At 44.5% G+C, this 24,534-nt stretch overlaps 3 protein-coding genes across 4 annotated transcripts in view; all 3 read right to left on the reverse strand.

The window, feature by feature from the left end:
- Positions 1-6,712, reverse strand: part of LOC141014972 (disco-interacting protein 2 homolog C-like) — a 49,949-nt gene extending 43,237 nt beyond the window's left edge. Inside the window, exon 1 of the mRNA XM_073488918.1 lies at positions 6,278-6,712. Coding sequence (XP_073345019.1) covers positions 6,278-6,356 — 79 coding nt within the window. The 5' untranslated portion in view covers positions 6,357-6,712. The remainder of the gene's footprint in view (positions 1-6,277) is intronic.
- A 2,459-nt stretch (positions 6,713-9,171) lies between these two features.
- LOC141014208 (uncharacterized) lies at positions 9,172-19,981 on the reverse strand. 2 transcript variants are annotated; one of them, XM_073487910.1, is made up of 15 exons: positions 18,004-19,981; positions 16,859-17,000; positions 16,554-16,694; positions 16,068-16,116; positions 15,583-15,719; positions 15,162-15,265; positions 14,782-14,892; positions 14,390-14,641; positions 14,085-14,164; positions 13,734-13,934; positions 12,257-12,326; positions 12,048-12,176; positions 11,809-11,864; positions 11,482-11,551; positions 9,172-10,524 (listed from the first exon to the last, which is right to left on the reverse strand). In XM_073487910.1, exons 1-15 carry the CDS (start codon positions 19,687-19,689, stop codon positions 10,378-10,380), a joined length of 3,375 nt encoding a protein of 1,124 aa, XP_073344011.1. In that variant the 5' UTR covers positions 19,690-19,981; the 3' UTR covers positions 9,172-10,377. The 2 variants fall into 2 exon arrangements, with proteins under 2 accessions (XP_073344011.1, XP_073344009.1); XM_073487908.1 differs by having other exon boundaries at positions 14,085-14,167.
- Positions 19,703-22,602, reverse strand: LOC141014345 (uncharacterized). The gene is made up of 3 exons (XM_073488084.1): positions 22,512-22,602; positions 19,809-21,598; positions 19,703-19,725 (listed from the first exon to the last, which is right to left on the reverse strand). Exons 2-3 carry the CDS (start codon positions 21,586-21,588, stop codon positions 19,703-19,705), a joined length of 1,803 nt encoding a protein of 600 aa, XP_073344185.1. The 5' UTR covers positions 21,589-21,598; positions 22,512-22,602.
- Between the last annotated feature and the right edge of the window lie 1,932 nt (positions 22,603-24,534).

The following is a 24,534-nucleotide window of genomic DNA, read 5'->3' on the forward strand; positions in this document are numbered from 1 at the left end:
TCTCAAGCAAGAGTTCAAGTTGTTTAGGAGCCGTGAATAATAATCACCACGTATGTAAAATCCTGATATTGATTTTCAGTCGATCAGAGAGTCTTTGAGTGTTCTTACATTAACAGTCACATTACACAACACACCCACAGACCCAGCCCACACTTCTGTTCATTGTACTGTGATGAAGCTCACCAGGCTTCTGATGGAGACAGACGTCATTTCCAACAAATGACTGACAACTGCTCTATTTTGATAACAGACCCACGCACCCTTCACTGAGCTGTCACTGGTTTGCTTCCCGATTTTTAACCGGAAACACATGGCTTTTGTTCTGTCAAATTTAGCCTGTATTATTGACCATTAGGGCGGCTATCAGACCCTTCATGCTCGTCTGGTGCCGACTGAAATGTGTCCGCAGCACAGAGAATAACAAAACCTGTCGTGTACCAAACGTAGGCTTCCTATTCACAGCCTTGTTAACTGTTCAGATCAGATATAAAGCATCCTATTCAGGCAAAGAACAGATCTAGCATCTGATATATCTGGCTTCTTTTGGTAAATGAAAAAATGGCTTTTTTAATATAGAAAAATGTTTATATTCGTCAGATTGAGGCATCAGAGAAGACATCAGCACTCATCAGATATCAGCACTGGTGTCAAAAGCCTTCAACAACTCCACGCTACGGACCAAAGCAGTACCAGCAGCAGATTCATGCTGAATTTTCTGCCACTCCCCAAAACTCACTGACTGGTCCGACTTGCAGCTGCTGGACTAAACTAATTGTCAGTGGATGACTCTCCAGCAGGTATGCAACCAGTGATGTCAGATTTAGGGCTGCACTCGATATAGTAAGAAGATTATGTGTTGACAAAGGTTTCATTGGTCCATTAGTCGCCCCCAAAAGAAGAACCACGACTCTCACGCCTTGTTTCCCTACAGTTTTGATTTGTGTCAGTAATTACAGACGTACGCCTCGTATTCAACACGAGGAAATGCACCGCTGTCATGAGAGAGAAGCCGATTTTCTGTTTTTTCATGTACATGGAGTATTATTGAGATGAAAACAGGACCAATAGAGTGGTGTAGCGATGACGTATTTCTGTAGGGTAACCTGGAAGTTAGGCTTAAGATATTTACCTGCATACGCACACAGAACTATGTGGGAACGAGGCGTCACACTATATTTTATATGTATGTACTATATAATGTTTACACTGTTCTCACTGTTTTATTTTTTGTTTTTTATTGATGCATTATCTTATCTTTTCTTAGTTCTATCGATCTGAGCATTTTTTTGACAGGAGCATAAATAAGTAAGTATTACGGGGCAGTTGCAATATGACCAAGAAGTCCCTAAATGCTGCTAGTTAGCTCAGTTAGCAGTGCAGCTAACTGGGTGGAGTGTTGGCGCTTACACTGACTCATACATACTGAGTTAATGTGCTCTTTTTTGTTGTGTGTTTGTTGGTCATGCGATTGACAACAGGTTGAAACCACCTTATCCACAGTAGCCACCCCAAAAACAGCCAATTTGCTGTTGATGATGTCACATTTCCATTCAGTATTACTGATAAAACATCATCATTCATTTCATGAGAGTCTTCCCCAACAACACTCACTGAAGCTACATTCCACCGCCGCTTTAAAAACCAGTTTGATTCATTCATTGAGCTTAATCAACTTCACTACACAACACAGAATAATTAATCATAGATTATTCATGAACATCACCAGCAAAGATGCAGTGTGAGGCGCTGCAGACTCAGAAAAACAAGGCCACACTGACCTGAAATGCACCGCTGCAGGCCACAGATGCACGTTGTTGTTGTTGTATGTACGCACAGACACACAGACTGGGGGAAATATAGACACTGCAATATTGTATTTTTCCAAATCTGCAGGAATTTGGGAGAGAGCCACCGCCATCACCTTCAGTGACTCTTAATAAATATTCGATGCAGAAAAAACAAGCTTTGATCTGATGTGAAATATTTAGCAGAGGAGAGAGATGTGCCATCAGTTTCACACCTGAGCAGCACTTTGTAGATTAAATATGAATGTGTGGACAATCCCTCATCTCAAACCAGCTTCTCTTTGTTTCTCCTGGTCAGACACTTTAATATTTAACACAATCGACAGACTCAACAGCACCTCAAAGACACCGCACACAAACCCAGCTTCGGCTTCTTTTTGGACATTCGACACATCAAAAGCATCAGCAGGAACCTCAAGCTTCATCATGTAAGACCGTAACGATTACTTTATGGTCTGCTGGACATCTCAGCGCTGGAGTTTGTTTCCTCAGACACCTCCTGAACCACAGGGGCAGTTTTGCAGTTAAAGACGACGTCCTGTGCCCAAAAGCTTCCTGATTTCCTCCTGCGAATGTCCAACGAGTCCAACGACAGCCCGGTTTGTCCCATCTGCAAGTCACTCTACATAAGAGCCGAAGCTAAACGCTCTAAAACGCTCCAGAACAGCGCCTTAATGCCGAGAGGTCACAGTAATACGGCAGAGATGATGTGATTTAGGCGACACTAAGCGAGGGAGCGGGAGAGAGGCTTATCTGCCAGAACTGGGCTGATTGCTGAGTTTATCTAATAAACAGGTGGAGCGCCGGCTCGTCTCCTCAAAGACGAAGAATAAAAAGTTTCATCCAGCTGCGCCAGCCATCAAATCTGACAGGAAATTGTTGCCCGGGGTTCATTACTTTGAATTTCAATAACAGTGATGGCCCCGTGTCCTCAAACACTCCGTCTGTTTGGAAGCAGAGGTCTTTGTGGACTGAAAACTTTGTTAATCCTTCAGAAGACTTGTTAACTTCGCTGCCAGGAGTCGTTTTGGGTGAAGAAGCTTTTTCTTCTTTTGTATGAATTGATCGTTCCAGTGCAACAATTTGATGATCTGGTTTCAGCTTCTTAAATATGTAATTTGCTGCTTTTCTAATACAGTATCTTGATCGGCAATTTGCACCAGGAAGGTTATGTTCTCGCCTGAGTTTATTTGTTGGTTTGTCAGCAGGATTACACAAAAACTACTGGACAGATTTCCACCAAACTTGGATGGAGGATGGGTCTCGCCCCAGAACAGACCGCATTAAATGGCTCCAGGATCTTTCACATTAAGAGATAGGGTTGTTTTTTTTTTTTTAAATAAACATTTTTGTTGATTATCAGGGAATAATGCGTGGATCGAGGCATTAAAGTGATGATTTATTGAACAAATCTGTCAACTTTCTGTATCTCGCTTCTCAAATGTGCAGTTTCACATCTGTTCCCAAACTGTTTTCTTTTTCAAATCTGTTTGTGAGCTTCACCATGTTCTTGAAATAAGTTCTTATCTTGATCTTGGATGTTTATGAGATCTTATTTAATGCAAAGAAATCACCATCAGGGCAACAAGGGGAAGATTTACTGAGCAAAACTGCTAAATCTACGTTCTCAACCGTGAGAATTTTCTGCCTTCTCTGGTGTTGTAAATTGAGTAAGAACTGTCATCTACAATTATTTCTATTACAGATTAATCTGCATATGATTTACTCCATTAATCGATTAGTTGTTTCATCGATCCACCTTGTTCCTAGCTCCCACGACTTCAGGCACAACCTTTAACCGCAGCCAAAGTTTTCCACGGCAGCAGCACGTGAACCCTCGTTTTTACAGCAACTGCTACAGCGAATCATTCATTGATGAAGATCTAGGATGGCGACTTTATTGAGTGAATACTAACGCTATTATTATTACCTAGCCCACTAAGCTAATGATTTTAAAGCCTTGAAAGCGCTGCAGGTGCGTCAGTTATTTTGATGCTACTTCTGATGAGCAGAAGATGAATCACTCATAATCTTTTCTGCGAAACAGGTTGATTAAATCTCAGAAAATAGTATAAAAAGTAAACTGCAATGTCACAGAGGTGTGGCATCTATTAATCAGCTGATCGTCTCAGCTGTAAACTGAATATCTTTGGGTTTTGGATTGTCAGACAAAAAAAAAGCAATCTGAAATCAGCTGTCAGGGCTGGGCGGTATACCATACAGTTTCATCACCGTCACTGGTGTCACGTTCTGCTACGACATGGATTTTGCCGTCATAAATTTTTCAGTATATTAAAAATATGCTAAAACATGCTAATGCTATGCTAATATGATTCACTGTGGCGGCAATAAGATGCACTGCTCCCCTCAGAGTCCATCGCCCAGCGCAGTTCGAGTGACGATTATATCGTCCATCGTGATATTTGTGCGGTACAATATCGTGATATTAAACTTTGGACATCACACAAGCCCACAGGCTACTCCTCCTCAAACAAATGTGGGCCCATACCTCATTTTTATTCCTATTTGAAGCAAATAAACAAGTATGTTTTTATCTTAAGATCTGTGAAAAGAGGAGGTAGAATAATGTCCGGGTGGAGTTTTCATTTTATTGTTGTAGCACCGTGATATACTGTCACCGCAAACAAAAAGCAAAATACTGTGACCCGCTCATATCAGCCATATAAAAATGATCTACACCAAAACAAAACAGGTAAAACTGACAAATTAATTTGAGTGTTTCTCTTTCCCTCACAATTTTAATCCTCTTTACAAAGACGCAATCCATCTACACAGCCCCATCCACTGCACACCATGCTTTTATTTTGTAATGACCACACACACACACTCTCAACAAGTGATCAACACACAAACGAGACACACTCTCTGCCTGTTTTTTTCCGATGACCACCAGTGACAGACGCACACACCGACACGTCCATCGCGCCGTCAGGAGGCCTGTCAGGCTTCATCCCGCTGTGATCCACCAATAACCCTGCCAAACCAACACACACACACACACACACACACACACACACACACACACACCTGGATGTTTGGAGTGTTTCATGCTGTCTGACGTTGGGGCGTGACGTTTCCACTTCCTCCCGCCGTTTCCATCATTAATAACATCTGCCAGCAGCAGGTTCTGCTCTGATAAACACTCTCGGCTGGATTAGAGATCCAATAGGCCTGCAGCTGCCACAGTCTTACCTCAGTGTGTGTGTGTGTGTGTGTGTGTCACTGCAGCGAGAGGAAATAAAGGCTTTTATGAATGATGGGGCTGATCAGAAGGAAAAAGGGCCAGTTTAACGCCGCTCTCGGGGGATTTCAAAAAGGTGACGCTCTCGGATTAAAGCTGCAGACGCCTGTTCGCCCGACACTTCATTTATTCTGCATTTACACCCTGAAACATTTATTCTACGTCATCCTGAGACCCTGAGACTGTATTTTTTTCAGCTGCACATCACTGCAGGTGAGGGAGGCTTCGCTGCAGACCTGACACAAGTGACAGACGAGCTGCACAACATCCATCCACACGATTTAACCCCCGTTTGCCGATAAATCTGGCACACATCCATCCGCAAGAGACACACACGTTTCAGGCAACAGGGTGGCTCGCATCCAGCACGTATCTAGGCCTTTCCCCGAGCCTATATGAATAAAATATGCCTCCCCCATTATATAAGGCAGGAAAATGCCTCGTTCCTATCTGAGATGGGCTGTGCTGAAATAACAGCAGGGTGGATCGCTGTGATTGAGATTCAATGGCCCACAGAAATAAGAGAGAGTGTTTGTTGTATCTGTGCATGGGGAGAGAGGAAGAGGAAGAGGAAGAGGAGGAGGGATGAAAAAATACTCCCAAGCATCCTCCTCATCCTCAGCTGCTCTACAGGCCCGAAAACACAGCGGCAGGAGGCTGAGATCACGGGCACCACAAGCCAAACTGCCCCTCTGTGCTGCTCTGTCACGCATCGCAATGCTATTATTAAACACACACACACACACACACACACGCGCACACACGCAGGTAGGCTCGGCTGATTGTGTCAACATCTCAAGGTCAAACAACGAGGTGGATTTCGGACCCAAACCGGGGCGAACGGGCCGGTCTGGTGCGTGCGTGTGTGTGTGTTTATTAAACCAGACAAAGAGCAGCGGCCCGATCCCGCAGTGTGTTCCCGCTCTGCCCTCACCCTCTCCCGGCTACACGGAGCTGGCCAGGCCGGTCCCTGGCTGACAAAACATCTGGCTGGGAGGAGCGGGAGGGGACGGGAGGAGGAGGAGGAGGGGGCCGCAGGAATGAACGGTTGGATTCCGTCAGTCGGACGCCTCCCGGTGCGGATGGGGATGATGGAGGTGGTGGTGGTGATGAGATAACGGGATAACGAGGGGAAAGAGGAGGAGGAGGAGGAGGAGGAGGAAGGAGGAGAATTGCGCTTTTTTTCGCCCCCATTTTATTAATTTCTTACCCTCTGACAGCTCCAGCTCCAGCTCCGCCAGCCGGGCTCGGATCTCCAACGGTATCGGCGACGCCTCGCGGTCCGCCATTCCGGCTCGTACCTTAGAAAAACACCTCCCCCCGGTTCGACTGCTGCCTCCGCCGCCGCCGCCGCCGCCGCCGCTGCTGCTCCTCGCTCCTGCCGCCTCCTCCTCCTCCTTCACTCGGAAAGGGAGAGCTTCTCCTCGGCGGCCCCTCCTCGGCGGAGGCGCGTAACGGCTGCGAGGCGTCGAGGGAGAACAAAGAGGATAAATCTGGGTCTCGGTTTAACGGAGGCCCGCCATGGCGCCCGGCTCCGAGAATGGTTGCTAGACGCCGGTGGCTCGGCTCGGCTCGGCTCGGCTCCGCTCCTTTGCGGCGGTGGAGGTGGTGATGATGAGGCTCGCGCAGCTCCACAGTCAGCGCCGTTTGCAGCTTCTTGCCGCGGGTGTCACGTGACTGTGGAGCGGAGGGAGGGAGGGCGGGAGGGAGGGAAGAGCCGGTCATCACCGGCAGGGGGCGCGGCGAGCAGCCACACCTACAGCACAGAAGGTGTAACACACCTGAGGCGTCTTCTGGACCTTTGTACCGCTTTTCCACCGACATTAGCGGGTCTACGCGGGTGTTTTAAACGCGGGTCGACCCACTAAAAATAATCACCTATGGACCCGATTCACACTTTCCCGCTGCCCGTCTGTGATGTTTGTTTTTAACTGACGCGTTACGTTGTACGTCAAGTTCACGTCACGAATGCGCCGGAAACAGTTGTTTCAAACGGAAGAGAGAAAACAGCCGTCTGTTTGTAAAATGGTGGATTATTTTGAGCGTCACAACCTCCGCGACACGACTCCTCGATTCGGTCCAATGACATTTTTGAAAGTCTAGAAGAGCAGCACCATTTAATTATTTATTTATTTTTATTTTTATTTTTTTTTTAACAATTTTATTGAACAATTTCAATGTACAATGTCACAAACAGCACATTGGGGACATAAACAATAAATAAAACAAAGATAGAGTACAAATATAAAAAATAAATAAATAAATACATAGTTCAAGCAGGAGCTTCAGGGAAAAACTTTTCATAATGACTCAGTAAGGTATTACTTTTTTTTGTTATTTATCAAAATTAGAGATTTGAGCAAAGAGCTCAGTTCCAGGAGAAAAGGAGCAAATTTAGGTAACGATTTTGCAAATTTTTGTTTGTGAATAAAAATTTTTACATATAGGATAACAAAGTTCATCAAGTGTTCAAAAGCATTATCTTCTGGGTTCATTTAATTATTAATTATTGGAAAAGTCCGAGGTTAGATGACGTCACTAACGCGACTGTTGGCTGTGTCGTCCTTCTAATGACGTATTTTCACAGTCTTGATATTTCATTAGTTTAATAACAAACTGAGACTTTATTGACTTGGAAAATGTTCTGTTAAACTGACAAACAGCATGTGTGTGATTCATGACACAATTCAAACAGGATCAATACGTTATTTGTCTCTCTTCATTCACTAACGTACAAAGTTTTTCGAGGCAAACCGGAAAGGGGCGTGGCCTCGGCAAAAGTCGCGTAGGTGACGTCATCTATTATAAACCTCACATAGATTTAACTGTTTCCCTTTCACTTATCTGCAGTTGTCGATATGTACAGACTTGTTGGGATTTTTACTGTTTTATCATGTTTTTCGGTGCCATGGTGGTGACGTATATTGAGCGAGACGATGTAGTTCACTGACATAGTTGTAAAAGACAATATTTGTCGTTTTCTCACTGACGTAAACAACAGATGTTCTTTGATGACATGAAAAAGATGTCACTCTAACAAAGACTGATATTTTACTCATCTTTAACAAATCCAACTAATCCCCTGATTATGTGTATATAATTAATTTAATTATGATTTTAGCAAAATATTACATTCTTAAAATGAAATAGTTTGAAATATTGCCCTCCTGTCACACTTTTAAAGTTACAGATTTATAAATCATATTTGACTTCCATTGAAAATGTAATGTATGGTTGTGCTGTGGCTGGACTGGGATTTTGAACTTATGGATTGTTTGTATGTATTTGAAGTTCTTGAATAAAAAGAGAGAAAAAAAGCTTAACACAAAACTGAATTAAATTTATTATCTATACAACAAATTGTGACTTTCTTGACTTGCAAAATTTACATTTAAATACACAAACATATGTGTAGTTCATGGCACAATTCAAACAGGATCAAAAATGTATTTGTCGCCTTTGACTACTGCACAATATTTTTTATGAAAATACCATCAACAAGTTTGTATTTAATGAATCAAGGTTTGTTCAGTGATGTTCTCCATTGCTCTGGCCATTGCCTTTTAATGTGGTCATTCTTAATCTGCATGTAGAAACTAAACCTCAACAGAATAATGTGATTAATATTAAAGGTCAAGTGGCCTTTAATTAAGTCCAGTATGATAGAACAAGCCTAATGTGGCAGAGATGCATAAGTGAGCATCAATTTGTCCTTCTGGTACAGTCTATTTCATTAGTATTATTCATCATTCATTCATTAGGCCTATAGCCGTCCAGGAATCAAATCATCCTCATTGTAAACAAGTGGTGGGGCCTCGTAATGCAGTAATGACTGTAATGTGACCCATCTGCCATCTGCTGGTAATAAAGAAGAACCACAACCGAGGGCGTGAACATCATCTGTTACATGGTGATGCTGCAGCAGAAATTCAAGGCAGAGAATGTCTTGTAGGATATTGAGGCTTTAACATATGAGTGAAAAAGAAATAAATACCCTTTTATAAAAACAGAAGAAAGAAATTAAACAACTAAGGACAGACAGACAAAGAAAAGCTTTGATTAATCAGACTTTGCATCAACATATATAAACACATAAACCAACACTTTTAACTTCAAAGGCACTTCTTTAATATTGGTTCAGTAATATGTACATCTGTACAGACAAAGTAACATGTGCCACAACCATGCCTGCTCCTTCTCCATGACAACTGTTCCACAATAAAAATGTTATATTTTTAACAAACGAGCAGTAGATCGACTCAGTGCAATCGAATTCAAGTTCCCAAATACAGTTCAAGCTCATTGTGCTGAAACAGTTCTTGTTTACAGACACTGAGTAACTACCACACCCAGCCAGAACATGAGATGAGCCTCCCTGTGTCCAGAATATTGGACCTTATGACACTGAAGTTCATCATCTCAACTCCTCTCTCTCCACACAGCTGAGACGAAAGCTCTAACACACAGAAGCACTCCTATCTAACATAAATAAAAATATGACATAAATTAAATTCTAAAATGAAATTTAAAAAAAAAATCATGCAGAGCTAAAGTATTGCTATTCAGTGCTTTTCATGGCGATAATCACTAAAACATACTGGACCTTGGTTCATTACAGGCCTGGACATCTCACCAACATCGGAAAATGGAAACAAACTGGGTGACTGGGACTAATATTTAAAGAAAAGCATCATGTGTGCCCACAGCAGCCCTGTAGACTAAAGAATAACACAGATGTATGGGGAGGAAATCATGGCGTAACAATCCTGTACAGAGAGAAACCACCAAACAAACACAAACAGCAGGAGAGGAAGTGCCGAGATGAAACTAAATCAAAATGGAACCTGGCCCTCGATGAACTGATCTGAACTACAAACCAAGAAATAAAACCAACGTAAAGTAGAAGACCAACATTTACACATTCTCTCCACCTTTGTAAAAACTGAAAAGTTGGCTGAAACATCCTGAGTGGTCAGCGACCCCAGACCCACACCAGCCCATCCTGTTCTGAACCAGCCAGCAGTCAGACCCCCCCGCCCCACCCAGTGCACACTTCAGTAACTGTCTACAGTGTTTATGAAGGGCTAGTTATTGTAATCAATGAAGACCCAGACCTAAATGTTGTTGATTTAAAGGCTGTTTGGCACTTAATGTAATCTTCCTGCACACACCACCCTGTACACACAGATCATCCCTCACAGTAAATATGCAGCTGGTTGTAATTATGACAGTACAGTAAAACAGTTTTAGCTTATATGACACCATAGGACAAAAAAAGTTCCTAAGTGTCTTTTTCTCCACCCAGAATCATCACTGTGGCAACAGAGCTGGTTCGGGCACCTGGCCTGGATAGGTTGGGATGTGCTCAGTGTCTGCAGAGGCGTGGTTAGCGGGCGGCGCCGGTTCACTGGACGATGCTCTCTGGCAGATCTCGGCATAGCTCATCTTCTTAGACTCCTGGCCAATCAGAGCACAAAGTTGGGTTGGAATCAACTATTAGAAATGTCCCAATTCTCCAAATCCACCATTCAATTTGGCTTTTTATTTAAACTTCATCTTTTTGCTGACGGCTATGCTATTGTTAGACTATCGCATACGGATGCCATTTACATTTAAAAACTTCTTAAATAGATAGGGGTATTTTAGAACAACAGCTTTCAACAAAAAATACCAACAAACGATAGAAATTCAGTTGATTCAGCTGATCGTCTGGAAGTTCAGCTACAGGCTAACGCTAAGCTAGCTGAGTATTTTATTCACGTTTCGGGTTTGTCTTTTCTTGCGTGAGAGAAAAACAAAAATACTCGGAGTATCACTGATCCTGCTTTTGATTTTGATCGAATTTCAATTTAGATCCCAAATCGTGACACTCCTATAATCTGTCCTCTCTGTATTGTTCTCCTCAGATCGTATCATCACCTCATCAACATTGTGGCTCAGAGAAGGATTGTAGAAATTTGACATATAGATCAATCAACCATTGGTTGTCTATGGTTCAGTGAAACAGAAGTAACAAGGCGCATGCATGTGGAGTTTACAAGAAAACACAGGTGTCATTTCATATTTTCATATTTGTTTCTTGTTGCCTGTGCCTGTGATTTACATGAAGAAAAACATGTCTAATCACCTGCATTCCTGTTCATTTACATCCTGTGTTAAGAAGTTCAATTAAAATGTGTTCATGGGTGCAAATAATTTAGAAGTGTAGAAAGTTGTGTGGAGCCCTGAGTAATGAAAACTGAAATGACACGACTTCATTTCATTAAATTTCAGTTCAATTTCAAGGTGTTTAAAAGCACTCCTGATATTAAAGGACAGAATGAAACAAGCACCAAACTGGGAGCTCTGAAATAAAAAAAGGAGAAATAATTCAGCAACACAAAATCAGTGAAGCGGTTGCTAAGCAAGTCTTACTGCGATCGGTTCCTGTGTAAGCAGAGCTGGTTTGGCCTCACCGGTCGTCTCTGCGTGCTCCTTCACATTCCTGCAGAGATCAACAAACCAATCTCACCACACACAGCTCTGACCACAGCTGGCACCATGACAACTGCAAAACTGGTCAAAGTCCACACATGAAATATTCTGAGAGTGAGGCGGGCGGAAGACAGCTAACTGGAGCAGCTTGTGCTGCGGCTGCAGATCTCATCATGCTGTCAGAAAGCAGTCATGTAAAAACAGAGAATTAATCAGAACAGCTAATGTAAAGAAAAATCATCATCCATCTGTCTCAGGAATACTTACTGCTGAGGCTCTTGTGTCAATGTGGGCACTGATGGGCTGCTGCTTTTCACCGGATTCTGGTGAAGAGAAGACAGTTCAGTGTTGTGCACGTATGTATGTATGTGTGTCTGTGTACATGATAAGCATTTACACGGACTGGGCTTTAAGTACGAGATGAGATTCTGTTAGTTTCTTGAGCATGAGACACAGATGAACAGTGTGTGTGTGTGTGTGTGTGTCAGACAGAGAGACCTGGTTACCTTGACGCTGCCGTTAGCTGCAGGTACCGTTGCTATGGCAGTGTTTGCTGGGGGAAGGGGAGGGAAGCTTGTGGGCCCGAGCTCAAGAGGAGGAGACGGCTGACGAGGAGGCGACTGACTTTGTGCATTCTACACAAACACACATAGTCAGTTCATAGTCTCGTCAAGGTGAAGTGCACAAACAGCGATGATGCTCGCTGGATACTTACATGGTTGTTACCAGCAGACTTGTCCCATGACCTCGGGTTCTCTCTCCTCCTCTGGCTGAAGTTTCCTCTCCTTCAGGGCAGAGACACACAGCAGAGCAGCGATGAGAACATTTATACCTCAGCATTAAAGCATCACCCCACCTGCTGTAATTCAAGTGTGTCTCTAGTTGTAGGCACAGAGGGCTGCATGTGTGCAGAATTGAAATTATATATAGCTGCTGCTTCTCAGAGCAAAGAGTAGAGACTTTACAGATATAAATCACTGCCTACAGTGCAGCACTCCTGGCTGTAACTACGGCAACGTCTTGATGATTAAGTATAATAAATTATAAATAAATCCCCAAATTCACCAGCTGTCCTGTTTTTTGTCCTTGCAGTTGAACAATTTGTTGATTCTGTTGTTTTCTTGCTTATTTGATTTCCTATTTGTGTGCTCACATTTTCATTTGCTCTCTTTGGTTGGAGTTGGATTTTAATCCACTCTCTAAGTGCTTCCACACTCAACCTTTTTGGTCCGGTTCAAACTAACTGTATTTGCCCGTTTGGTTTGGTTCATTTGGGCTGCTGCAAAACAACCTTTTGTGCAGACCTCTGGCGCAACCACAGATTTTAGAAGCAGGTAAGTGTTTTTCAGGTAAGAGGTCAACTTGCAGTCTCAACTAATGACGCTCAGAATCAATCGTTGCTCCGTGAGCTCTTTGTGACCAGGCATGGGAGACATCCAACATTTCATATCATGATATTGTTGTTGTTGGGTTGGAGGGACAGGTTTTAACTAGTAATTAAAGTTATCAAATAAATGTAGTGGAGTGGAAGTATAAAGAAGCAGTAGTAGTACCTCAAAGTTGCAAATGACAATCGATATCAGCCCTGAAAAAGCCGTGTCGGTCAACCTCTAATCATGAGTATGAAAAGTATGAATAAATAAAGGACTGACAGTCTGATATGCTGTTCACATCTTCTCCCCTGTAGCAGCAAACTGTTTGATTAGATATATAGTTTGTGTAGTAGTATAATATATAAGGTCTGTCAGTGGTTCCCTTCCCTCTAAACTGTCGACGGCCAGCCAGGTGAGAAATGACACTGTAATAGGTGAAAAATCACACAGCTGTTATCAGGATATTCGATATATGAGCACAAGCCTGATTGTGACACTAGATGAACAGAAAGTGCTGCATGAGCTGCTCTCAGTCACCAGAATCTGATTTCCCCATGTGGTACTGCAGGATGACATCATCAGGATCGTCCATATGACTTCATTTTACATCTTTTGATTTAATGGTAATGTGTCAGCATGAACACAAAAGTACTAATGAACTAAACTACAGGTGTGAAAGTTAACTATGTCCATCCAACAACAATACTTATCCATGCTCATTTACAACAGGTATCTCAACATGTGACTTCTCAGCTACATGAACTGTGGAAGTCACGATCAGTTACACTCAAACTTGTGAAAACTTCTGAGTTTTGTTACCTTCCACAATCACCAGAGGGTGACGAAACTTGCTTGTTGGGCTCCATTCTTCCACCTCTGCTCTGACGCCGCGCGTTGCCCCGCGACCGCCCTCGACCCAGAGAGAAGGAGTGCTCCACTGGCACTTGCTCTGACGAGTGTGAGGAATCATTCTGACTGGGCTGCCAACGGTCTCCAGAGTTCGCCCACCTCGAGCCTCTCCTGGAAGAAATCATTTATGAATGCCAGCCAGTGATTATTCACACAGCCTGACAGCTATCACGCATAGAATGATACAAAATATTTTCACAGGTAAAAGATCTGAAGTGTACAACTATTATTTAATCAAAACACAGAGTGACACGTAACTACCTCGGCCTGTGTGTGTTGTGAGGTTTGAATTTGGAAGCTGCTGAGAATCCATTCACGTAGTCACCCATCAGTGGTGGAGGCTGCTGACAAAAACAACAACAAAATCACACTGCTCGTGACCTAACAAGACCCAAAACAAGATAAGACCACGGAGAGACTGTTCACACATTCAATGAGCCAAAACCAGCAACAGGATCACCCAATGTAAAAAAAAAAAAGAGATTCTCTGTCTGATGATGTGATAATAAAATCTGTATCTGATATAAAGATCTCTTCTTGGAACAAGTTTCAAAAAAAGGACTCACCTCAGCACATTCTTGGTATCCAGTCGCCCACACCTCATTGGTGAAATCATACAGCTGCTGTGCCGGTACGTGGGTGTGGCAGGGCGGCTGGTAGGTGGTTGGGGAGTAGTAAGATGCGTACTGGTCCAGCTGGGCCGGTCCGTAGCCATTTTTCGGAGCGTAGGAAGTGACTGCCATAGTTTTGGCCTTTATCCTCACCATGATCGGCTTTCCCTTAAACACCCGGACCTCTTCCCTCAGGTACCTGTAGGCCTAATGACGACATGCACAGTAACGTGGTTGTCAAATCATACACACCTGTTTAACAGTATTCCAGTTTAAATGTAGTCTGGTGAAAATTTCTACTAGCACCAAATATTCAGTGATAAGAAAGATGTTTGTCTGGATGTTACCTGTTGGGCATCAGATTCTGATTTGAAAGTGATGAACCAGTTGTCGTTGTTCACAAACTCACAGCTCAGGAACTTGGGCAGGCCGTCGCCCTCAAAGAGAGCCTCCACCTCCTGCACAACGATGGGAACATTAAATCAAACCAGAACCGACACAAACTGTGTGTGACTTTACATTTAAAACCTCTGCATTTTATTAGCTTCAAGATTAAGAAGAAAGGAATTAGGAAAATGAAAAGAAACTGAAACTTTGTAGGAGAGGAGAGGAGAGGAGAGGAGAGGAGAGGAGAGGAGAGGAGAGGAGAGGAGAGGAGAGGAGAGGAGAGGAGAGGAGAGGAGAGGAGAGGAGTTGGGTTGTTATGGTGTGGTCAACAGTCTCTTGCCTCCTGAGGTGTGCTGTCGGGGATCTCACGCAGGATGACGACACATCGACTCTGACTGGGCCGGACCTTCTGTCCACATGGAGCCACCTGGACCACCGGCAGGGCTGTCAGCAAATGAGGGAAGAGAAAATCGCAGGACAAAAATAAACCACATTTATCAAACTCAACTTTACAGTCCAACGAAAAGTCTTTCTTGTGTTTATTTGGATTGTTTGATAAAAATGTCAGAGCAATACTCAAAAATATGTTTCTCTTTAATACTGAGAGTCCTGAATTTTGCAGGAATGAAAATCTTACAATCAATCCATAATTTTTCCAAACACACCTGTCCATGTGCATTAAAAATATATTATCATTATTAATGACTAATTAAAACTCCAGACAAATTGTGGTTCAATCACAGCAGAATACCAACACTGACATTTCAAAATGTCGGAGATGAGGTCCAGGTCTGTGCTGATGTTCTTGATCTTGTCGAGGCTGGCCAGAGTTTGGATGGAAAGATACTGGTCGCTGTCCATCTGAGAATTGAGGTACAGGTCGTTGCCAAGGTGCTCCCTGTGGAGGGACAGAAGAGGACAGTCTCAAGGAACTTTTGGAGGACACAAAGGTTATGACATGTCGCACATGATGGTATTAATTTCCTGACAAGACAAGGGAAATTACTTATTTAAATACAGTGATAGGGAGGTCAAATAATAGTGCTCAATGACAGCTGGAATAGCAAACACAGCACTAAACCGCATGTGATAGTTTTACTGTTTTATCAGAGTAATGGGACTACATTTTTAATTTTGTATTTATGCTTAAATAACATGTTGCCTCGTTCATAACCAGTCATCTAAATATCCGATGACATGACTTCTTCAAGTGAACTAAGAGAAACGACGTGTTGTGAGTTGTTACCTGGTCAGGCAGGACTCCAAAACTGTCCTCAGCTGTTGTCTGATCTCATCTGAAAACAAAAGAAATCATTACAACATGTGAGCAGACAAAGTCAATCAAATAAACAAACTACAAACAACTAAGGTCATTTTATAGTGGTTAAGGGGTCATTTCACACATTAAAGCAGTCCACTGGTCCCATGTGCATCACACTCCTATAACACTGTTGGACTCATTGTGGCCAGTCTAAAAACAAATGCATACATTCAATACATGGTGCCTACATTACCCACAATGCAATTTAACCACTGAGTGACATCGACGGAGGCAATCTATCAGATTACATGCAGCTTCCTCTGGAGCCACAAATGGCTTTATACGACTTTTTTCCACACACAGAGGAGTATTCAAGACCTGGAAACACACTTTAATGTGGAAAATTGATGGAGTTTCCTTTAAATAATTATACAGGTAGCTCGGGGAAAAACTGGTAACTCGGACTCTTACCTGTGACAGGTGGCTCACTGGGCTCTCCAGTAACTACAGGAGCTTCAGTAGTCAGCGTCTGGTACTCCAGTGTGCTGGGATCTGCCTCAACCACAGCCTCAGTCAGGCCCACGTTCTCCAGCTGGAACTCTGGCACGTATCCTGTAGAATCAACCACACAGCATCGTACCACCACACCAGAGCCAAAATGTGCTGCAGACTATTACATTCATTCAGCAGCGCTGCTCATACAAATAACACTTTATCACAAATTAACTCCCGTGATGTAGTGAACATGATAAACTGATGAAGTCACTCCCGCCTACCTTCCTGATCGGTCAGATTGTTGGGGAACTGCACCCATGGCTGCTCAGGCTGCAGGTAGGCGGGGCTGGGGACGTCTAAGTTAAAGTTGGGATTGGTCCAGACTTCAGCATCAGGGTTAAGGCTGGGGGCAGCAATAGGTCCCTGAAACAACAACATGTTCACAATATTAATCCAGCATGAAGATTTATCAGGTGTATTTATGAGAATCGTTTAAAAACACAAGTGGCAGAGTTACTTAGAAAGATGAAATCAATATAAATGAAAAACAGACAGGAAATGTTCTCCAGTAGCTCTGATCTGACTCAATTTAAAATCTAATGTTCAAATGTGTAATTGAAAGCACTGAATAAAAGCACAGAACCGAATGCTTTTTAATCTTACTCAATGCTAAAGTCCTAAAATCCAAACTGATATGGAAAGATGTTTACACCCTCGATGTGCGGTTGAGCTTGTGCACCCACTACAGACGGCTTTTAGCTTAGCAGCTACGGTGATGATGTCGACTTACAAAGGATGTAAATAACATCTTTTCAAAGCAAGTTGAGACCTCAGGGCTTTGGGAGCCTTGGATTACATCAGAGTAGCTGTATGGAGTCCAGCTGCCTCAGTTGTTTAGCAGAATGCTGCAACACAGTTTTGCTGTGAAGCTCCAGAAATGTTTTGAGGAATAAACTTACTGAACTGTTCCTTTAAAGCTCAAGCACACTTCTTTAAAGTTTCTCTCCAACACTCTTTCAGATAACAAACCCTGTGAACCTGCGTGAACACAACACTCACATCGAGGCTGTGTTACGTTACATACTGTAAGTCTGTGAACCCACCACATTACTGTTGTTTCTTTCTCATCTCATTCTTACAAATCTGTCATGCGTCAAGGACGTCTGTGTGAATAGCCACTACTCGTTATGTAACATCTTCTAAACAAAGAGTATTTAAGGCGACCAATCCAGTCGTGGATTCTTTGTTCGTGTATGTGTGTGTGTTTAGTTTAGTGCATGAATGCACCAATAAATCACTCTGAACCTCAAGCCTCAACCTCAAGTCTTTCTCTGTCTGACTGACCATTGTTTTTACTTAAGGGGTTAAGACTTCACATTGAATACTTTCACTGAACCCAACTGTCTCATGTTGAGTGACCACTTACAGGCTGAGTGCAATCTGTGTGCCAGTCCCACACACAGGGTCCCTGAGGCATCACAGTGCTGTATGGGTAGGCTCCCAGCAGAGCCATAGAGGGCTGGAGCTCAGACACCAAGGCTGGGATCTGCTCTGATTCAGTGCCCGTCTTGCGCTCGCCCTGGGTGACCTCCACCTCAGACACGCCCTGGGCCCACCCCCCGCAGCTCTCCTCCAGACCCAGCTTGATCCAGGGGTGGGGGTAGAGGCGGCAAACGGAGGCGTCAGCGTCCTCTCCCAGCAGCTCAGACACCATCTCCCTCATCCCTCCTTCGCGCTCTCCCTCCTCAGCAGTCGCTGACGGATCGTGACAGAGGGGGTGTATCTCGTATGACGGAGTTGAGGCGTAAACGTCAATCTGGCCTGGGTCCACAGTGATCATGACGGAGTCGTCCTCGCAGTCCAAAACCGAGGCGTTGTCATCTGGACAGCTGAAGCCGTTAGGAATCATGTACAAGTCACAGTTGCTAGTTTCATCATGGTCCTTGAACGGCATCTCAGTGGCTGAAATATTGAGAGTTTCTGGAGGAATATCACCGTCAAGTACAGTGTGCTCCTCCTGTGACATGTGTACCTTCAACTCATTTGTTTCCTCATCAGAAGCTGTTTGGCAGTTCAGATCTTCAGGCTGAGAGCTGTCCTGAGGTTCCTCAATGTTAAACAGCTGTGGGGATACAACAGGATGAGGAGTGGTGGTCTGCTCGCCTGACAGTGAATTGTCAGGAGTCCCTGGAGGAATATCACCATCAAGTGCATCATGCTCCTCCTGTGACATGTGCCTCTTCATCTCATTCATTTCCTCTGAGTGAATTCCATCTGGTGAATCTCCAGCTTGAGGTAAACAGTCAGCAGTGTCATGCTGCAGGCCGATGTGGACTTCAGGGCTGATACAGTCAGAGGTAAATAATTCTGAGGGTTCTGTATCTGCAGATTCATGCCTCACTGACACAGAGAGGGGCTGATCGCTGGGAGTCCCCTGTGCAGCTGTTGTCTCTTCTTCCTCACACATATGCATGAAGACTTTCTCTGGTGGATTTACCTTTGTGTGGATTTGTCTGCATACACTCTCAGTGCTGCCAGCTTCAATCTCTGGGCAGAAACTATGCTCTCCTTCCTCTGAAGATGTGCACAGATACAAGGAAGAGGAAGGTGGAGGGGAGGAGGCAGTAACAGAGAGCGGGTGAGAGGGGTTATCAGCTGTTTCCGGTAAAACAACTGTGACATCACCTTTCTCTGTGACATGTTTGGTGTTGTGACAAATTTCTGGTTGTGGTTTTTTGTCCTGAAGAGGCTCCTCTGAGTCACTTATCAGAGACACCAACGCACACTCAGAACTGTTGACTTCTCCACTACGAGGCTTAATGCTGCTCAACTCAAATGTTGGGTCGTTTGAATTAACATCAACTTTGTCAGATGTGATGGAGTCGCTCTGGTGAGACGTGGACTTGACATCTGACAGAGCTGTCAGAGTTGTGTGGCAGGAGAAGGCGGTCAGCTCAGTGGGCAGTGATGACACAGCTGAGATGGTGGAAACTGAGGAGACCTCAGTGAGAGTCGTATCTGCTGTGCCGCTGTGACCAACATTACCCTCCTCACTGTGGCTTCTGTACGTACTCACAGGGATGGGCCTGCTCTGCAGGGATGATTTATCCATCTCGATCTGTCCTTCAGACAGAGGCAACACAACCTCCTCCTTGTGCAGCGGTTGGAGGTTGAGACCGCTCTGACTGCATGTGTCCAGCTCAGGAGTTTCAGCTGCTGCTGGTTGTGAACTTTGGATGAGCTGCTGTGTTGACAGGTCAGACCCCCGCAGATGATCGTCCAGAGGGTTAAAGTCAGAATCAACACTCTGATCCAAATCCTCCTCCTGGAATTTGACCACTGTTTCCTCTGTGGCCCTGAAGAGTCCCTCTGCTGCTCTGTGGTCCACTAAACACACTCTCTCCACGCACTCCTCCACACATGCACTTTCCTCTGTGTGTGACATCATCATCGTGTCATCCTTGGACTCCTCTGCGTCCTCTGCAGCTGTCTGGTCGGTCAGCTCTCCAGACTGAAGGCTGTCTTGTGTGGACGTTTGAGGTTCGTCTCTGTTTGTCTGACTGCTGGACGGGAGCAGCGGGTCACACAGAGGGTCCGCCAGCTGTGGAGATACAACAGGAGGAGGAGTCTGCTCGCCTGACAGGGAACTGCCTGGAGGAATATCACCATCAAGTGCATCATGCTCCTCCTGTGACATGTGCCTCTTCATCTCATTCATTTCCTCTGAGTGAATTCCACGTGGTGAATCTCCAGCTTGAGGTAAACAGTCAGCAGTGTCATGCTGCAGGCCGATGTGGACTTCAGGGTTACAGTCAGAAGTTAATAATTCTGAGGGTTCTGTATCTGCAGATTCATGCTTCACTGACACAGAGAGGGGCTGATCGATCTGAGTCTCCTGTGCAGCTGCTGTCTCTTCTCCTTCCTCACAGACGTGCCTGAAGACCTTCAGCTGTGAAGGTACAACAGGATGAGCGGTGGTGGAGTGTCTCTGTGACAGGACGGTGGAAGACGGTTCAGCATGTGATTGTGCTGGAGCTGGTTCCTCATCATGTGACTGATGGGTCATCTTAGACTCTGTGACATGCTCACAGAGTGCGGATGCGTCTGTGTGTGATTGACTGGCAGCCGGAGACTCCACTATGCAGGGCAGGGCAGCTGTTTCTACTTCAGCTGTTTGCAGTGACAGTGTTGCTCCAGCTGTTTGGGATTGGCTGTGAACGTGGTCATGTTCAAGGTCATCGGCGTCAATGGAACATATGCTGTAGAAGCTCCGGGTCCTCGTTTCGAAACCTTGACCCAGTGTCGTTGTGACCACACAGACCTCCTCGCCTTCCTCATCGTTGTGCTCAGCTCCGGGGTAAACCCCCTGTGGCCCCTGACACACACTGACCAGCGGTGGCTCACCTGACACCTCACTCTCTGTGACACTGCCCGGGGAGTTACTGCAGTGTAACCTGGCGGGAGCTGACCAACTGCCTGCCTGTTTCTGCTGCTTCTGGCCCTCTGGGAGTGAACTGAACCATGAAGCTCTGAGTGTGGCATTCTCCAAAATCTTCTGTCTGACTGGACTCTGTGTGGGCACCTCCATATAGGGAGCCGGTCCACAGCTGGGACTGGCAGTGTGTGTCACACCTGCCTCTGCGTCCGTGTTTGTATGTATGTTTGTGCTGGTTGTGATAATAATAGCCCCGGTCTCCTCTTGAGTGCTGGCTGCTTTAGGATCCCTCTCGCTCCGCGTGTCACCGTCCCCGCTGACCACGGCCGCCTCCGGACAAACTTTGTTTTCCACTTCTGGCTTTTTTTCTTCATCCTCTGGAGGCTTCCTGTGGGCCCCTCCATCTGCCACACATGTCTTCTCTTCGTCCAAGCACACATGCTGAGCCACAGCCGCAGCGTGTCGCCTGACCTGTTCCGTCACCTCGTTCAGCCCATCGTGGAGCGGGGGCTGTAACAGACCGCTCCTCTCGTTCTGCAGGCCGGGGTTCAGCTCCTTACTAAAGCAGCACCCCATCTTCTCCGGCCTAGAGTGGGAACAAAACACAAGACTTCTATGGCCGAACGCACTGAGAGCCTACACAACACGAGACAATATCATGAGCAGCTCCTCACGATGGCTCAGCCGCATGCAGAAAGAGAAAAGACCCTCTACTCCTCCCTGCTTCACCCCCTCCCCTTCCCTCCCCCTTTTCCCCTCCCCTGCCCAGAATAGCAAATGTGAAGGAGCTCACATGTCCCTGCCACTCAACAGTGGGCCGCACACCACTTCATGTGTGTGTGTGTGTGTGTACATGAATGTATGTGGGAGCCCTAGTTAGGCTACAGTTTGAGAGGGGTCAGCACATGGCCCAGCAGCCACCAATCACAGAGCGGTAATGCAGCGGGGTCCACTCCTCCCTCTCTGTCCCTGAAACTCCCCCTTCCTCCCATCCGACCATTCACTTCTCTTTCCCTCCACTCTGACTTACATTAGTTTAAGCTTCCTCCCTGCCTCCCCTCACAAGGCCACGAGCTGTCAGGGCCCCAACAATCACTCAGACTGCTCTGTTGTTGTGAACAGGCTGAAGACTAGAGATGACATAATCAAAGTATATTTAAATAACAGTTACTTAATAATATTGCTATTTCTGTCTTCTTACAGACATATTGCACTCCTGAAAAGGTTATTTACTCTGTTTCCCCAAGTAAAGGTTAAAAAGTTTTTCCTTATTCAAATCCAGGGTCTGAAGATAGACGGTGTGAAAATGTGATCTGTGATTTCAGGTTATATAAATGAAGCAGACTTGACTTTTTCAAACAAGAGTTGCTTTCCAGACTTAAATCTGACCATGAAGTTGATTTCAAACAAGTTCAGACCGGGTTTCTGAGTAGTTCTCTTACTTTAGGTCCAAAAGTACAGTGTGATTGTCTGTGTAGCGAGGGTTAATGTCACAGTACCTGGTAGACGTAGTAGTATCCAGGACCCAGCGCTCCGAGCGTTAACTGCACCTGTAGATCAGCCGGACACAGTGGATGCTGGTCAGAAGTCATGTGACTCGGGCTGGTGGGCAACTCGATGGGACAAGTGCTGCTGCTGTTGATGGTCACCAGGGAGACTGGCTGGAGGAGCAGAGGACAGAAGGAAGTGAGTCACAACAGCAGCTGGCCTGGAGGACGCCGCAACAGCAAGAGGGCTCAATGTGGAGGAGTCCTGGTAAATACTGCACACTGAACTGCTGTAAAGTAAACAACAGAGTCATCATTTCATATTGGTTTGTGATAAGCAGATGAACATGTAATGGGTCCGGCTCAGGCTCCACCAATGATTGCTTAGATCACCCAGTGCTGTAGCGATGATGTATTTTTGTAGGCTAACCCTGAGGTTAGTGGGATTTTTGAACCTGATTTTGGATTATTGCAGAAAATAATTTTAGTTTATGATACTTACACGTTTTGTTATATATTTTTTCTTAGTCAAAGCCAAACTGATTTTCTCCTACAGAGGATCAATAAAGAAACATCCTATCTTATCTAAAAATGACTCAATTCTCATTTTTGGGTGAACTGTTCCTTTAACCTTTAATTATGTACCTCCCAAAGACTGACATTAACTCCATGAGATGCTGATGCACATCAGCTTCAGCTAACCAGACTGATTAAGGTTAAAAAAACATGTCAAAATGTGGGATTAAAGCTGATTTCTCACTCGTTTCTGGTGGACACCATCTTAACTGACGTTAGCGTTAACGGCTAACGTTTATAAAGCATCTTTGCGAGCTGTGAGCTAAGTTAAGTTAGCTTCAGCACATTAAAAACGACTGAAAACAGACATCTGCAGCTCAGTTTTGTGGTAAAACTTTAATCTGACTGGCTAAATGATCGTGTATAACAAATATCTCCAGTCAACATGAGGCGCTGCGGTGTTGACGGCGGTCCTGAGCTAATAACCGCGTCTGTTAGCGTCAGAAAAACCTCCCAAAAAACATAAAAACACACCGCTAATGTGCAGGTAAGTCAAGTTAACCGAGCTGTTCACCTTTTGGTGGGAAAACAGCAGCTAGCAGAGCCGAGTTGGTGATTAGCCACCTGCCGTTGAGTTAGCTAGCTAACGTCCATCAGTCGAACCATAACACTAACGTTAGAGGAAGCTAACGGTCACCGCTAACTGCACCTGACGTTTAGCCGACACATCTTAGCACCATCCCCATCAAAAACCTGCTTCTGTGCGAGGTGTTGACACTGACTGTGACTCACCTGTCACCTGTCGTCCTGCCGCGTTAGAGTCAGGCTCGGTTTTCTTGCGGTTTCTCTGCGGGATCGTGACTTTTCCCCCCGTCTGCGCTGTTTGCGCCCTGCGAACACACGTTAACGTGACTGTCTGACGTTGCCATGGAAACTGCGCGTTAAGTAAAAATCTGAAAATTGTGTGATCGTATTTTAATTTGATTTTAAAGTACGTCTGCTGGGCTCCCATATCCACAGGACATGTTCAGAGAAAATCCTAAATGAGTTTTTTTTTAAATTAGTACGATTTTCCATGATTTATTGACTCAATCAACTGTTCAATAATACTTAATCTACTACTTTATGATCTTTTTGGGTTAGTATTTAATGGAAACATAATAAGACAAAAGATATATATTTAATCAGCTCGTTTAATACCCACCATGTCTTTTTCATTTCAAAGTCCCCATAAAACCAGCCAATTAAAGTATTTTAATTCGTGCTGTAGCACAGGATTATAGAAATACGGAGGTCCGCGAATGCATCCTAGGTCACCGCCCTACAAAATAAAAGTCTGGAGGACTGAAACTGCCAAAATCATAAATAAATAAATAAAAATATATAGCACAATAAATTAATTAATGTGCTCTTAAATGAACCAGGAATACAATTGAAAATAAATGTAGTCATTAATTAAAATATAAAACGTGACATCAATTGATATTTCTGCTGAAAGAAGCAATAAGTAGTTTTGGAG

Source organism: Pagrus major, chromosome 19 (assembly GCF_040436345.1).
Source record: "Pagrus major chromosome 19, Pma_NU_1.0".
NCBI lineage: Eukaryota > Metazoa > Chordata > Actinopteri > Spariformes > Sparidae > Pagrus > Pagrus major.